Raw genomic sequence first — 15,355 nt, forward strand, 5'->3', positions numbered from 1 at the left:
AGGGCCTTACAATTGAAGTCAGAGGAAGCACCAACATAAGTTATTTAAAAGGAAACTTTTCTATGGAGGCATGTTGACTGTAACAGGAAGTAGAAAGAATCCCCTACTCTACAGGGAATAGAGATGGACTGCTGTCAGCACTGCTAACCATGTGGCTAAAATAATATCCTTCAAACTGTTTACAATGTCAACCCTGTAATTATTTCTTCGCCCTAAAATGTTAGCCAGAATCCTGTCTAACCGCAGAGCTGTGCAACACTGACGGCTCCCTCTCTCTAATATACACAGTTAAAGGTGCACCAACCCGGCTTTTTCTGGCCGATACCAATTTGAAGTTTTTCTTTGGATTCAGACCTACCACTTTCTTTATAAGGACTACAATACACAAGACATAAAACACATACAATGTGCTGCAGCTTCTTAGAGGCAGTCCTTTAAATTCAAAAGAAAATAAAGGAATTACATGATTAACCTCAATTCTATGTGAAAATGGATGTCCCTAACCATTATCTGATTTTTTAAAAACTAAAACAAAATGCATCAAAATATACACTGTTTGCTGCTGTGTTAACAGACTGAAAGTGGATGGTGGGGGTTCATTTAATAATTAGGGGAAACAAAGGTTTTCAGTATTTGAATTGATCAAGGGAAAATGAGTCAATTTCAATTTCTGAAGGACTGATTGGCTCGTCTACATAAATAATCAATGGTTGATCACAAAAAGGCATCTTAAGGCTCCTTTAGTTACAACAACTAAGCGAATAATCTCAGAATTTACCAGCAAACCTGATTTTTTTCTCTCAAATAATGAATTGTGAAAAAAAAAAGAAATGAATGTAAAAAAAGGGAAGATGTGGTGACAAAGGGAACATTACATTTTCAGGTTCAAAAACCAGTAAGCTGTAATCTGTTTCGTAAATACACTGCTCAAAAAAATAAAGGGAACACTCAAATAACACATCCTAGATCTGAATGAATAAAATATTCTCATTAAATACTTTGTTCTGTACAAAGTTGAATGTGCTGAGAACAAAATCACACAAAAATCATCAATGGAAATCAAATTTATTAACCAATGGAGGCCTGGATTTGGAGTCACACACAAAATTAAAGTGGTAAAACACACTACAGGCTGATCCAACTTTGATGTAATGTCCTTAAAACAAGTCAAAATGAGGCTCAGTATTGTGTGTGGCCTCCACGTGTCTGTATGACCTCCCTACAACGCCTGGACATGCTCCTCATGAGACGGTGGATGGTCTCCTGAGGGATCTCCTCCCAGACCTGGACTGAAACATCCGCCAACTCCTGGACAGTCTGTGGTGCAACGTGACGTTGGTGGATGGAGCGAGACATGATGTTCCAGATGTGCTCAATGTGATTCAGGTCTGGAGAACGGGCGGGCCAGTCCATAGCTTCAATGTCTTCATCTTGCAGGATCTGCTGACACACTCCAGCCACATGAGGTCTAGCATTGTCCTGCAATAGGAGGAACCCAGGGCCAACTGGACCAGCATATGATCTCACAAGGGATCTGAGGATCTCATCTCAGTACCTAATGGCAGTCAGGCTACCTCTGGCGAGCACATGGAGGACCATGTGGCCCTCCAAAGAAATACCACCTCACACCATTACTGACCCACTGCCAAACCAGTCATGCTGAAGGATGTTTCAGGCAGCAGATCACTCTCCACGGTGTCTCCAGACTCTGTCACGTCTGTCACATGTGCTCAGTGTGAACCTGCTTTCATCTGTGAAGAGCACAGGGCGCCAGTGGCGAATTTGCCAATCCTGGCGTTCTCTGGCAAATACCAAGCGTCCTGCACAGTGTTGGGCTGTGAGCACAACCTCCATTTGTGGATGTCGGGCCCTCATACCATCCTCATGGAGTCGGTTTCTAGCCATTTCTGCAGACACATGCACATTTGTGGCCTGCTGGAGGTCATTTTGCAGGGCTCTGGCAGTGCTCCTCCTGTTCCTCCTTGCACAAAGGTGGAGGTAGTGGTCCTGCTGCTGGGTTGTTGCCCTCCTACGACCTCCTCCACGTCTCCTGGTGTACTGGCCTGTCTCCTGGTAGCGCCTCCAGGCTCTGGACACTACGCTGACAGACACAGCAAACCTTCTTGCCACAGCTCGCATTGATGTGCCATCCTGGATGAGCTGCACTACCTGAGCAACTTGTGCGGGTTGTAGAGTCCGTCTCATGCTACCACGAGTGTGAAAGCACCACCAACATTCAAAAGTGACCAAAACATCAGCCAGAAAGCATAAGTACTGAGAAGTGGTCTGTGGTCCCCACCTGCAGAACCACTCCTTTATTGAGTGTCTTGCTAATCGCCAAAGATTTTCCCCTGTTGTCTATTTCATTTGTACAACATCATGTGAAGTTGATTGTCAATCAGTGTTGCTTCCTAAGAGGACAGTTTGATTTCACAGAAGTTTGATTTACTTGGAGTTATATTGTGTTGTTTAAGTGTTCCCTTTATTTTGTTTGAGCAGTATAAGTTAAAGGCGATATGATGTGATTGTTTTCAGCTGATTGCAGTCCTACTTCAGGCCCATAACCTGGAGAACTTTACTGTATTTATAGATTTCCAGTGATGCAGAGAGTGACAACTGTTACTTCAGGGTGTTTTTTTGATGTTAAGGCACTTAAAGATGTAATACATCCAGAAAGCAGAAAATAAATATTTTATGGTTATACAGGTCCTTCTCAAAATATTAGCATATTGTGATAAAGTTCATTATTTTCCATAATGTCATGATGAAAATTTAACATTCATATATTTTAGATTCATTGCACACTAACTGAAATATTTCAGGTCTTTTATTGTCTTAATACGGATGATTTTGGCATACAGCTCATGAAAACCCAAAATTCCTATCTCACAAAATTAGCATATCATTAAAAGGGTCTCTAAACGAGCTATGAACCTAATCATCTGAATCAACGAGTTAACTCTAAACACCTGCAAAAGATTCCTGAGGCCTTTAAAACTCCCAGCCTGGTTCATCACTCAAAACCCCAATCATGGGTAAGACTGCCGACCTGACTGCTGTCCAGAAGGCCACTATTGACACCCTCAAGCAAGAGGGTAAGACACAGAAAGACATTTCTGAACGAATAGGCTGTTCCCAGTGTGCTGTATCAAGGCACCTCAGTGGGAAGTCTGTGGGAAGGGAAAAGTGTGGCAGAAAACGCTGCACAACGAGAAGAGGTGACCGGACCCTGAGGAAGATTGTGGAGAAGGGCCGATTCCAGACCTTGGGGGACCTGCGGAAGCAGTGGACTGAGTCTGGAGTAGAAACATCCAGAGCCACCGTGCACAGGCGTGTGCAGGAAATGGGCTACAGGTGCCGCATTCCCCAGACCTGGGCTACAGAGAAGCAGCACTGGACTGTTGCTCAGTGGTCCAAAGAACTTTTTTCGGATGAAAGCAAATTCTGCATGTCATTTGGAAATCAAGGTGCCAGACTCTGGAGGAAGACTGGGGAGAAGGAAATGCCAAAATGCCAGAAGTCCAGTGTCAAGTATCCACAGTCAGTGATGGTCTGGGGTGCCGTGTCAGCTGCTGGTGTTGGTCCACTGTGTTTTATCAAGGGCAGGGTCAATGCAGCTAGCTATCAGGAGATTTTGGAGCACTTCATGCTTCCATCTGCTGAAAAGCTTTATGGAGATGAAGATTTCATTTTTCAGCACGACCTGGCATCTGCTCACAGTGCCAAAACCACTGGTAAATGGTTTACTGACCATGGTATCACTGTGCTCAATTGGCCTGCCAACTCTCCTGACCTGAACCCCATAGAGAATCTGTGGGATATTGTGAAGAGAACGTTGAGAGACTCAAGACCCAACACTCTGGATGAGCTAAAGGCCGCTATCGAAGCATCCTGGGCCTCCATAAGACCTCAGCAGTGCCACAGGCTGATTGCCTCCATGCCACGCCGCATTGAAGCAGTCATTTTTGCCAAAGGATTCCCGACCAAGTATTGAGTGCATAACTGTACATGATTATTTGAAGGTTGACGTTTTTTGTATTAAAAACACTTTTCTTTTATTGGTCGGATGAAATATGCTAATTTTGTGAGATAGGAATTTTGGGTTTTCATGAGCTGTATGCCAAAATCATCCGTATTAAGACAATAAAAGACCTGAAATATTTCAGTTAGTGTGCAATGAATCTAAAATATATGAATGTTAAATTTTCATCATGACATTATGGAAAATAATGGACTTTATCACAATATGCTAATATTTTGAGAAGGACCTGTATATAGATTTCATAGACATAATTTGTATCTGTGGGTCAGAGCTTTGCAAGAAAAATAATAATAATAATCAGTGATCAGAAATTGGCCACAGAATCAGTAATCAATACTTTGGTATCACAATGTCCTCATAATAGCATAGCAATTACTGCAGGGAAATAACTGACTAGACAAGAAGAAAGAGAAGAGATGAAAGGATGATAAGAAGTTAAGGTAAAGGTAAAAACGACAAAGAGACGCTGGGGGAGGAGAGATCCCAGGGGTCCTGAGAGGCTGCTAATGACCTGTGCTACAGTGTGTCCTCTGGGAGACGCAGGAAGGAAGTCAACCCTGCCGATGCCTCTTTCTGATGACGCATCACAATTAGTAGCAGCCATTTATGTGCCTACAAAGCTCCCAGACAGATCGACTGAGGCTTTTAAAGGCCAGCTGTGAATATCCTGATGCTGAAACGTAATAAACAACTTCACGCTACCCTAATGAAGGTTCTGGATGTCCACTGCATGGACTCCAACAGCGATATCTAAGCCATAACAGATAACTTAAGGCCTTTCCCATTTATCCAACAAACCAGAACAACATTATGAGCAAAAGCTTAAAACTGCAGCATTGTAAACTAGTTTTAGACACTTTATCAACCACAAAAACTACTTTCACATTGATATTTTTTAATTGTTAGCAGTACAGGAAATAAGCTGAAGTCTCTTAAAGCTCAACCTGTGTGCATTTTAAATGACATTTGGACCATTAGTAAATGAGAAGAGTCTAACATCCTTTAGGCAGCTGCTGGTGTTGGACTTCCCCCTTTAAATCACTAAACACTTATATCTAGCAGCGGCCACCATCAGAGGACAGGATGGTTAGGCCTCTCTGCTGGCTCTGTTTGTAAGTCCTCGGAGGACAATGGCGAAGTGTGTGTGTGTATATGAAGTGTGTGTGTGTATGTGAAGTGTGTGTGTGTATGTGAAGTGTGTGTGTGTATGTGAAGTGTGTGTGTGGGTGACAGAGTGACAGACAGCGAGGAAACAAACAGCTCAACGACCTTGCGCATTCCGAACAACGCTCAAAACACTGCATATGAGTGAGTTGCAGAGTACACAATGACACAATGCGATCCAGCTGTCCCCACTTCCTCGTATGACATCATGTGCCGGTTTGGTCCTGACTAGCTCACAGAGCCCTTGTGGTTCTTTCCTGTTCCCCGCGCCCGCCACAGACACCAGACAGCCGCGAAGGAAACAGCCCGAGAGGAGAGCGCTCCACGTAGTGTTCAAATGTCCGATACCACACACCAGCTTTCATGTACAGAATTTAGATTCTTCTGCTGATTCGACCCATTAATCCCAACATGCCACTACCTCAAGGTTATACAATAATAGTCAGATTTTTGGAAGCACAACATAATTGTTTATCCTTTACTAGAACTCGTCTCAGAGCCGTAACAGCGACTGTTCTAAGAGATGCACAGATCAGTCTTCCTGGCTGATACCGATTTTCTGTTTTCTCCAAGGGATTCCACCTTTTTAAAAGACTTTCAACAAATAAAAGAGAAAAAAATATATGCCTCAGGTTTTTTGGTAGGGGTAGCAGCTTTCTCCAGCTGTATCAAGCTCAGAACCCCTCCCCTACCTGTTACTGCAGACTGAAAGAAGTCTGACACTTTTCCCTTGCTTACAAAGCAAAGCCACACAATATTAAGAAAACCTGCTGTTTTGATATTGTTGGAAATATGGAGAACAAAGACAGCTGCAACTAACCCACCTTATTTTTTTAAACCCGACCAAAATGAAGGAATTACAAGATTTCTTCTCAATTTTTTGTCCCAAACCTTTATCTGAGTTTTTTTAAACTCAAAAAGTAAATCCAACTACATGCTGTCGGTTGTTGCATTGATCGTCTGAAAACAGTCAAAAGAGACATCTCAGCTTTGATTGATTAAATGAATATGAAAAAATGCTGTTTTTTTAGCATCTAATCTCTGATCAGAGGCCAGTCAAGAGAAAATTGGCAGATTCTGATCCCTGGCTGACGGATCGGTGCATTTCTGGTAAAGTTCCATTAAACAACCCATACACAGAATGGATATGCAGAGTGTGAATGTAAGCAACTTGAAATTCAACAGCACAGCCTTTATTGCATCAAAGCAATCCTTTGCAATTGCTATAATACTCATTGTGACTCTGGGATTCGATAAATTGAGCAGCTCTATTTAAAAGGAAGACAGATTCTGTTATTTAGACACCTTTCCAGCATGGGACAAAAAAAACAAACAAGGATAGTCATTGCATGCAAACCAAACGAGCGTCTACAACAGCTGGAAAGCTACTAGATCATATCTGTGAAGCAAAGCCTAAGCAGATGGTTGACTATGGTAAATACAGTGTAGAATAAACTCTGGGTTTAGCAGGTTTATTGTATAGGTTTCTATCACAATAACAACAAATATTACAACTTTCTCCAAACTGTATTAATCAATGTGATATTATTTTTGGCTTTTCTGCTACATTTAAAAGCAATTCAACATGTGTTCAACATGTAATACTATGAAGTTGTGGTACTTCCAGTCAAGGTTATCATACTGTGAAAATCTCATACCAACCTCTGCCTGGGGCAGACACAGTAAAACTACCCAGCAGACAGAAGCGCCCGTCCCTTTCATGAACTGAACACCCTGGTCCAACACACCTGGCTAACCAGCTTCCAGTCACTTTAAGCTAACCTGAACACATGTTCATTCCCCAGCTACCAGTGTCTCAGAGCTTCCTGTAGCTGATGGGGTAAACCGTCCTCAGGGAATTTTACACCACGTGACACAAAAATCCTTTCCTGAAACAAACCCAATTACATTTTCTTTTACTGATGCAGAGGTGGCCCTTCTGGTCTGTTTAGTAACGGGAATAACAGGGAGCAACTCCAGTCAGAGCTCCATGAGATAGCCTAGCAAGGCAAAACCACAATAACATGTACGTTTGTGTGCGCGTCTCCCAAGTGAGTTGTGTGTGAGGCGTGCTGCCAATGAAAGCCTTGCAGGGTGGAGCACACATCAGCTGCAGCTCAACAGCTGGCCACTGTGGGCTAACGCTGAATGTGGACTGGGAAAAGGTCAGGCGGCCTCCCCCGGGTTGGCCGGTGGTGGCTTGGCAGCACTGCCCCTTTTCATCCAGCTGCCTCGAAACATGGGAAGCAGTGCAAAATTTAACGGAAAACGGCACTTCTGATGCATAATGTACACTATATTCAGTTTCATGCAATAACATCATTTTCCTGGATGACATTACTAAACCTTTCTAAAACTAGCCCATGTTAGGCATGAATTAATGAGGAAGTGAAATTGTTTGCCAGCCTGTTCTCTGGAAAAAAAATCGGTTGATTCAGTTTGTTCGTTTTTAAAAAAAGGACAGAAGTTCAACTTCTGTGTTTGGTCTGCAATAGAGGGCGTCACAGAACCATTTCAGATTCTGTATTTTTACACAGAATTTGTCAAAACAGCCAAAATAACAGAAGCAGGTTGAAGAGATGGATGACAGCGGTCTAGAGGGATATATGCTCTGGTTGTAGGTGCTGGTGAAACATAACGCAGGAGAAGCAGCGGTATTAGTGGAGGCAGGATGCAGCATACTTTACCCTGCGTTCATTCCACCCCCCCTCCGTGGCAGCGGGTCGTGCAGGGGTCTCCATTTCAGCTGAAATTAATTCAGTACAAAACAAGGAAAGAAGGCTAAACCAATACAAGTTTTTGTCTTCTTCTTCTCTGGCTTTAAAAGATTTGCAGGAAGAAAGGGTGAGGTGGGGTGAGGGGGGGCTACGTGGCTTACACTTTTGTCACATCCGTGCAGGTTGTGAAAACACAAGCGCAGCTACAAAGAGGTGTCTCCAGCTCGACCTCTTTGTAGCTGCTCATGAGCCGAAAGGGTCTAAGGTTTCATAGCTCCCCATCTTGAATCATTTTTCTACATGTAGGATTAAGTGTTTTAAAAGAGTGCCAACACTGTATGTCTGCTCCAATCTGTTTCTTATCAGCTACAAGGTTTTGTGTTAATAAAGTGGAAATAAATAGCCCTTCCTTGCATAGGCTCTCCCAGTGTGTTACACATGTAACAGGTGTGCATACTTCCCTTTGACCCTGTGGCTGGATGTTTTTCCAAAGAACAAAAGAGAACATGGGAGTGGTGACACTTTCAAACTGTTTTTAAGGACAAGACAGGACTCCCAATTTTGTTGTTGGCTGTGACACAAAGGTGTGGTCTGCTGTTTTGTGAAGTTTTATCGCAGTGCTAGAATCCCGCCAGAGTAAGAAACGTTTTTATTGTTTTTTTTACAAATGATGGAAAGCTTCCTCGATTATTTTTATAGCTTCCTCCCAATTTTGGTACACTGTTGCTGATTCAGCAAAGAAAAATAAGCAGATAATGTATATACTCTAAAGGTGGGAGGATACTGTCACCTCACCAGACGAGACATGGTACGGGGATGACAATGTTGGTTTTTTAGGAAAACTGCAAATCTAAATCTTTTGTTTTCATAAATAACAGAACTTTTATGAAACTAAAATTGTTTTAAAGCAGTGGGTTAACCACCCAGCCACTGGTACTGGTCCTTGAGTCTGTTATTACCGAGTGGCAGAGAAAGGATAACAAATTGATCTTGTTTCAGTTTTGTCGACGGTAACATATTAGACGATGTTCATTTAAAAAAAAAAACAGATTTCAGAGACGCACAAGGAGCATGCTTCTGCACAGAGCTAGTTTTGGGGGGTTTTGACTTCAGTTCATCATATTTTCTCCTGGAGGAAGCACATAACCCCCCCCAAAAACCCCACTCATCATCACGTCATACTATGTTGTAAAGGAAGCGCATCCCCAACATCCCCCTATTCTGTCACACTTGGTCACAGGGGAAGCACCCCCAAACCCAGTCAGTCATATTTTGTCCTAGAGGAAGCACCCATCCCCATTGCTCCCACTCTGTCATAAAGGAAACACCCCCTATTCCCACGTCACACTTTGTTGTAGAGGAAGCACATTCCCAACACCCCCACTTTGACAGATTTAGTCATAGGGGAAGCACCCCCACACCTAGCTGGTCATATTTTTTCCTAGCGGAAGCAAAGCCCCTACCAGAAACAAAAAGCAAATCTGACTTGGGGTCAGTCCATGATAGAAAGAAGGTTGGGTACCGCTGTTATTAAACATTCCAGTCCAGGTTTGAAAAGCCAATATGTGGATAGTTTTATGCATTTTTGTAACTCTAAGGTGATCCTACAGAACTTATTGGTGACAGACCAACTTATGGGTGAATTATCACTCGCAGCTGGGTGTCGATGGATATTATAAGCTAGACAAGACAGAGAAAAAAACAAGACACTTTTCTCTGCTTTTATTAGGCAGCATCCCAGGCCTTTATCCACTTAGACAACAAAGCGCTGTGACATTAGAGTCCATTTCTTAAAGATCATGGGTAAAGTTATACAAGTTAGTTGCTAACCTAACTTCATTTACAATCGCAAAATAGCTAGCAGCCTGTAAGGAGCAGAAAACAATTGTCTTATAAATTATGTTCGGGAAACATCTTTGCTACAAGGCTCTGCAGACAGCTAAGAAATATTACCCATCAACCTAGAAGAAACAGGTTACTGGTTCTAGTCTCTCTCTAGTCTGATCTAACATCTCTTAGGGTTAACTAATATGAACAATCACTTAAGTTTGTTGAAGCATAAATACAAATTAGTGTTGAAACTTCATTACACATAATCAAATTATTGTAAACTTCCTGGAGACTCATTAATTATCCCTCAAGAGCAGAACACAACAAGCCGTAGCAACACTGGAGCTCCAGGCAGGTATGATAGCCTGGACACATCAGAGTGTCATGTGTTGTGTCTGGCGGAGATCAGTCAGAGTTTCTGGTGTCAACACAGGGAAATGTCAGGATGAAGTCAGGGCTTGGCACCGCACCGCTCCTTAAAGCCCAGGGGCACGCTGGCATTGTTGCAAGTCAGCTGAGAACCAGCAACTAGGGAGCCAAAACTGGGTGTCCTCAAGGAAGAAGTATGCTTGCAACAAAAGCACACAGACAGCTTTTTAGCTTTTAAATGGCAGGAAGGTGGTTGTCTGTGCCCGTGTAGACACAAAACCTGACGCATTTCAGCCACGTCCAGCCCATTTTAGGAGAGAATGGGTTGTCCAGATGGTAAACCAACTCTAACCAGAATCTCCCCCATTTGGCTGAACCTAACTGCCTTCCTGTGCGTCTTTGACAGAGCCTGCAGCCGCCTGTTTAACCTGCAGTTTAAAACCATTCCTGCAATGCAGTCCTTCAGACAGATGCCAGCAAAATACACCAAAACAACCCGTTGCTTTCCATTATGCACGTGTTTCTTAGGGCCTTGTGTATTATTAATTGCTCTTGATTCATGTTTCTGCCTGTGAAGGGAACAATCTGCTCCTGCACTGCTGCACTTTTCAAGCTGAAAAAAAAAAAATAAAAAAGAGAGAGAGAGAGAGAGACAAGCAAGGCAGCCAGGCATGCTCCGGCAGCGAGCTGGGCCTCCGCGCTAGATAAAAAAGGTGAGTTGTTCACATTCCTGCTTCATGCACAAACCAAACCCCAATGTCACACACACACTTAAACACACACAAAGTGCTTCTGGCGAGGATTGCATTGTTTGCGTGTGCAAATGTGTGTGTGGCCCTTCAGTGTTTTCCTTCTTGTCTACGTTTGATTCAACTATCAAGGGACACAGTTACAAAACTAAAAACCTGATTAGGTGTGTTCAACTTCGAGGACTGGGTTAAACTAGCGAACACACAACATAAATAAATAGACAACATGGAAGACTGTTGTGAAATCTAAACAGGTGCCAGCCATTTGGCCAATCTGAACTGTTGCAGTTTCATACCTGCTTCCATAAGGGATCACTGGACGTAACTTTGACTGATCCACTCCTAGTCTATTGTAAGTTAATGTGGTTTACGTGACTCTGAATGTTCGATCAGAGGCAAGCGCTTCAAGAGTCGAGTAATCCAAACAGGGATCAGCACCACCAGGGTAGGCATGGGAGTGTATAGGATTCTCACTGTATGATAACCTTCAGTAAAAATAACAATATATCGTGGAGTTTTTCGGGGATTTTAAACAGCATTGGGCAGAGCTCTTCAGCTTCCTCACCGTGACGTTGGAAATATTTCCAAACAGCACAGTTTGTCACCCTTCTGAGAAAAGGAAGAGTGCAGTAGCCTTCTTTCTGCCAGCTGAAAGGCAGTGCACAGCAACAGGTTCCTTTAAATCGGAAAATGATTTGCAGTTTTCAAAACCAGACTTTTAAAAAGTTTAGAATACCTTGATACTGGCCCCTTAAAGTAGCAGAGAATATAAATCTTTCGAACATTAAATACAATTAAATCTAATTCCATGTGAGATTTTCATTAAAACACTTAACTACACAGAAAGAAAAATTAACTGCCTAACCACAATCTGGTTATGAAGATTGTTTGCAAACAGGAACAGGAAGCAGGAGGGGACAAATTGGCAACGCAAGGGTAGAGAGAATATAAAGCACTGGTCAGAACGAATGAATCTGGAGCCTCTCTAAACTGACCCGGACAGAGTTGGTGCAATGACAGAAGAGCATTCATTTTCTAATATGCCACTACTTGTTCATGCAGACAAATAGTGACATGGAAGTAGAGACGCACCATTAAAATAGGCCAGACATCAGAATTAGCCACTTTTTCCTTTATCAACAGCAATTCTTGGTGTGTTTTTCGAAATTCAGGGCATAAAAACTGAGATTTCCAATTATTTTAGTTCCATAAACATATCAACTAACTGCAGCTGCTCTGATGCACTTTTTAAGTTTATTATAAGTCATATATTTTGGACCTGGAGATCATTGTCTGCTGGATTCAAAACCCTTAAAGGAAGCAGAACATCATATCAGCCTAACCATTGCATCTCTTATGTGGAAGACAGGACAACTCCATAAAATCATTTCTGGATTTATAAGAAACTTCTTTTCTTCCCTTCTGTTTAAAGCTTGTTCCAGTAATCCTGACAGCTTGCCATGTGTTATGACTTGCCAAACCATTTAAAACTTTGATTACACAAGAACACAGAGGCCTTGCAGCAAGAGAAGAGGGAGAAAGCCAAGTGAGCCCTTACTACTACTATAAAAGGAATGTGATGGTGAAGGGAGGGCCACTGCACCACCAACATTGTTATTATCTTCCTAGAGGAGGGGGGGGGGGGCTGTGTGCAAAGGCCAAACAATAAGTCTAAAAACACTAATGTATGATAACTCACCCCAGTCCAAAAACTCCAGGATGTTCTTCTCCCTTCTGATTGGGGAGTTGTTGCACTCATCATACAGGCACACCAGTATATCCAGCAGCGTTTCCACACTCAGACACTGGCCATTAGACTGAACTGGGCCATCCAGGAGCAGTTTCTCCAGCTTCTTCAAACGCACCTCTCCCGACATGTTTATTCGGGCCTGTTCGCTTCAGAAGGCAATCAGAAGGGGAATAAAGAAAATAAAGACAAAAACACCTTCTGGCCCGGTTAGCTGGCGCACAGAGGCCCGGAGAGAAGTTCTCTCACCTTGAGGATGTCTTGAAAATAATCAAACTTTGTGTTGAGGGCACACTGGAGCTCTTTCTGCGTACAAAACCGACCATTTCATGATCTCCCCGTACAGATCCAGTATCCATACGGTGGGTGAGATGTGAACGATTCACCCATTTTTAACCCCTATCTCCCCTCTGGGTGCATAAGAAAACAAGTAGGCTAGTCCCAGGCTGCCCCAGGCCGGTGGATTCCTGCAGCTCTCCGCTCTCCTCCTCTGGGAAACAGACAATAATCAAGTTGCTGACTTTTTCGGTTTCAGCAGTCTTCCTTGAGCTGGTGCCGAGGCAGATGTTGGGGTTTCTCCATTATTCCAGCGAGCCCTAAAACGCAACGGCAGGTCCGCAGTGCTACAGAGCCCCAGCGCCCCTCCTCTGCTCCAGGAATGAAAGGGCGATACAGGCTTAGTGAGCAGCCCGCTGCTAGCTTAGCTCCGGAGCTAGCCAGGGAACTGACGCTGACGCTACTTTTCTTCGCCTCTAAATGTCATCTTTCCCCCGCTGCTTTTCCACGAGAGGACCCACAGTAGACTCACAGTTCCAGTCTTTCTACAACAGTTCTTCTCTATGCGTTTCCCTTGTTTTTCAAACTCACTGCTGGCAGATATGTTCTTAAAATCCCATTATTTGTCCTCAAACCAAATGTCTCTTTAGTTTGTCTGCACTTAGTTCGGGAGTTTCCAGTCCTGTCAGTAAAAATGCGGCTCTTTTGACGAGGGTTACAAAGAAAGTCGTTTCATGTCAAACGAAAAAAAGACAAACTGTATTCTGGTCCTGCTTATTCTAAATACGGGACACCGTCTGAACGTTTCCCCCTCCTGTCTTCTCCTTTCATTTGCACCGCCTGCCTTCCCCGCCGGTCGGCCGCTTCTTGCCGTCTTTCCACAGTCAGGCTGCCAGAGACTGTCGACAGGAGGAGACAGCCGAGCGGACCGCTCCTTCTGCAACGCCGCGCTGGATTATGGGAAGGTAGCACTGTTGTCAAATCCTTGGTAGAGTAAAAAACTACTGGCTAGCCTAAAGCACGCCAGAAATCGTTAAATGCTGGGTTTGTCTAATTTGCATATTTTTCCATATGTATGTCTGTGTAAAGCAGTTGCAAGAGATAGGACTACTTCTCTGAGAGAAGCAAAAAGTGAGTCAAAGACCAGTCTAAATGGGTTCAGAACTACGGAAAGATTTTTTAAGTGACATTTTCAGCCTTCCTCCCTTTCCCCAGCAATTTATATTTCTTTAGTTACTTACTTATTTAGTTTTCTTAAATATTGTTTGATTTTTAACTTTATGACTCTGTTTGGAACATAAAGCATCAGTGCCTTTGACTGCCACATTTTAAACATCTTTTTTGTATAAAATAAACATTCAGAATTTAAACAGACCAGGCTTATTTTTATCGTCAAGACAACAGCCTGGGGTTACAATTATTATCTGGCATAGGTATCAGTGTTATATGTGAGAAACACATTACACGAAAAGACAAAAACAATAAAAAATGAAATAATAAAATAAAAATATTTCAGAATTATATGTATATATTCTTTAGATGTGCAAGATCAATATTTCATAGTTAATGATGAGTAAAACTTGTTCGTTCATGGATGTTGTTTGATTGGTGAAATTTTCCGCTCTGGGGGGCGCAGAAATCTTTACCAGACTCCAAGTTGCGCATGCGCAGTAGCTCCTCTTCACTACAAGAGATATGGGGGCGACGTCATGAAGTGCAGCTGAAGAAAACCATCACCAGCCGCCACTGGTTGGGGGTGTCCTAGTTCCAAGTGGGTAAACCAGTGCGATTTGCTTATTGTGTGGCTAAGCGATATTAGCAGTAGCCAATAACTATCTATTTCTCTGTCTTATGTGCATGGGCACTAAGGAAATATGTTCACAAATTAAGGTTGCACTGTACACCACTGGTTTAATGAGATACAAACCAAATGCTAATAAATGTTGTACACCTAGAATTTCCACTGTGTCAGCACCCATGTTTTATGCTCATAATACATAATATGTCCACTATCATAATGGTCAAGTTAAATGTATAAATGCATAAAAAATTTGAACTTGGATGATACAAATTGGATTTTTGATAAGCTGTTGTGTTTGTTGAGAAGGCCCTGAATCTAATTCTCTGGACCGGTTCTGGCCACTCTCAGGATACCACGGCGCTAAAGCGACCAATCCGCCATGAATATTTTCTGTGTGCCTCCAAAGATGTATTTTCCTCTGTCGGCTCATCTCCTCGCGTTGCACGATCTCTGAGGGCTTCTGCAGGCAGAATCCCAGCTCGTTCCCATCATCATCATCATCATCATCATCATGGCGCCCCGTCACACAGCATCTGCTGTGCGGAGGAAGGGGAGGTGGGACTAGTGGTGGTGCGGGTTGTCAATATTGTGAATGGAAACTGCGGTCTATCTGTCTGTCTGTTTGTCTGTCTGTCTGTCTGTCTGTCTGCTTCCGGTGCT

The 15,355-nt window shown here is 43.0% G+C and overlaps 1 protein-coding gene across 4 annotated transcripts in view; it reads right to left on the minus strand.

The window, feature by feature from the left end:
• Positions 1-15,050, minus strand: part of cdc42bpab (CDC42 binding protein kinase alpha (DMPK-like) b) — a 101,166-nt gene extending 86,116 nt beyond the window's left edge. For all 4 annotated transcript variants that reach the window (XM_047387077.1, XM_047387076.1, XM_047387078.1 and 1 more), the window contains exon 1: positions 12,571-15,050. In XM_047387077.1, the coding sequence (XP_047243033.1) occupies positions 12,571-12,748 (178 nt within the window). In that variant the 5' untranslated portion in view covers positions 12,749-15,050. The remainder of the gene's footprint in view (positions 1-12,570) is intronic.
• Positions 15,051-15,355: the final 305 nt, after the last annotated feature.

The sequence above is a fragment of the Girardinichthys multiradiatus genome, chromosome 15 (assembly GCF_021462225.1).
Source record: "Girardinichthys multiradiatus isolate DD_20200921_A chromosome 15, DD_fGirMul_XY1, whole genome shotgun sequence".
In the NCBI taxonomy this organism is placed as follows: Eukaryota; Metazoa; Chordata; class Actinopteri; order Cyprinodontiformes; family Goodeidae; genus Girardinichthys; species Girardinichthys multiradiatus.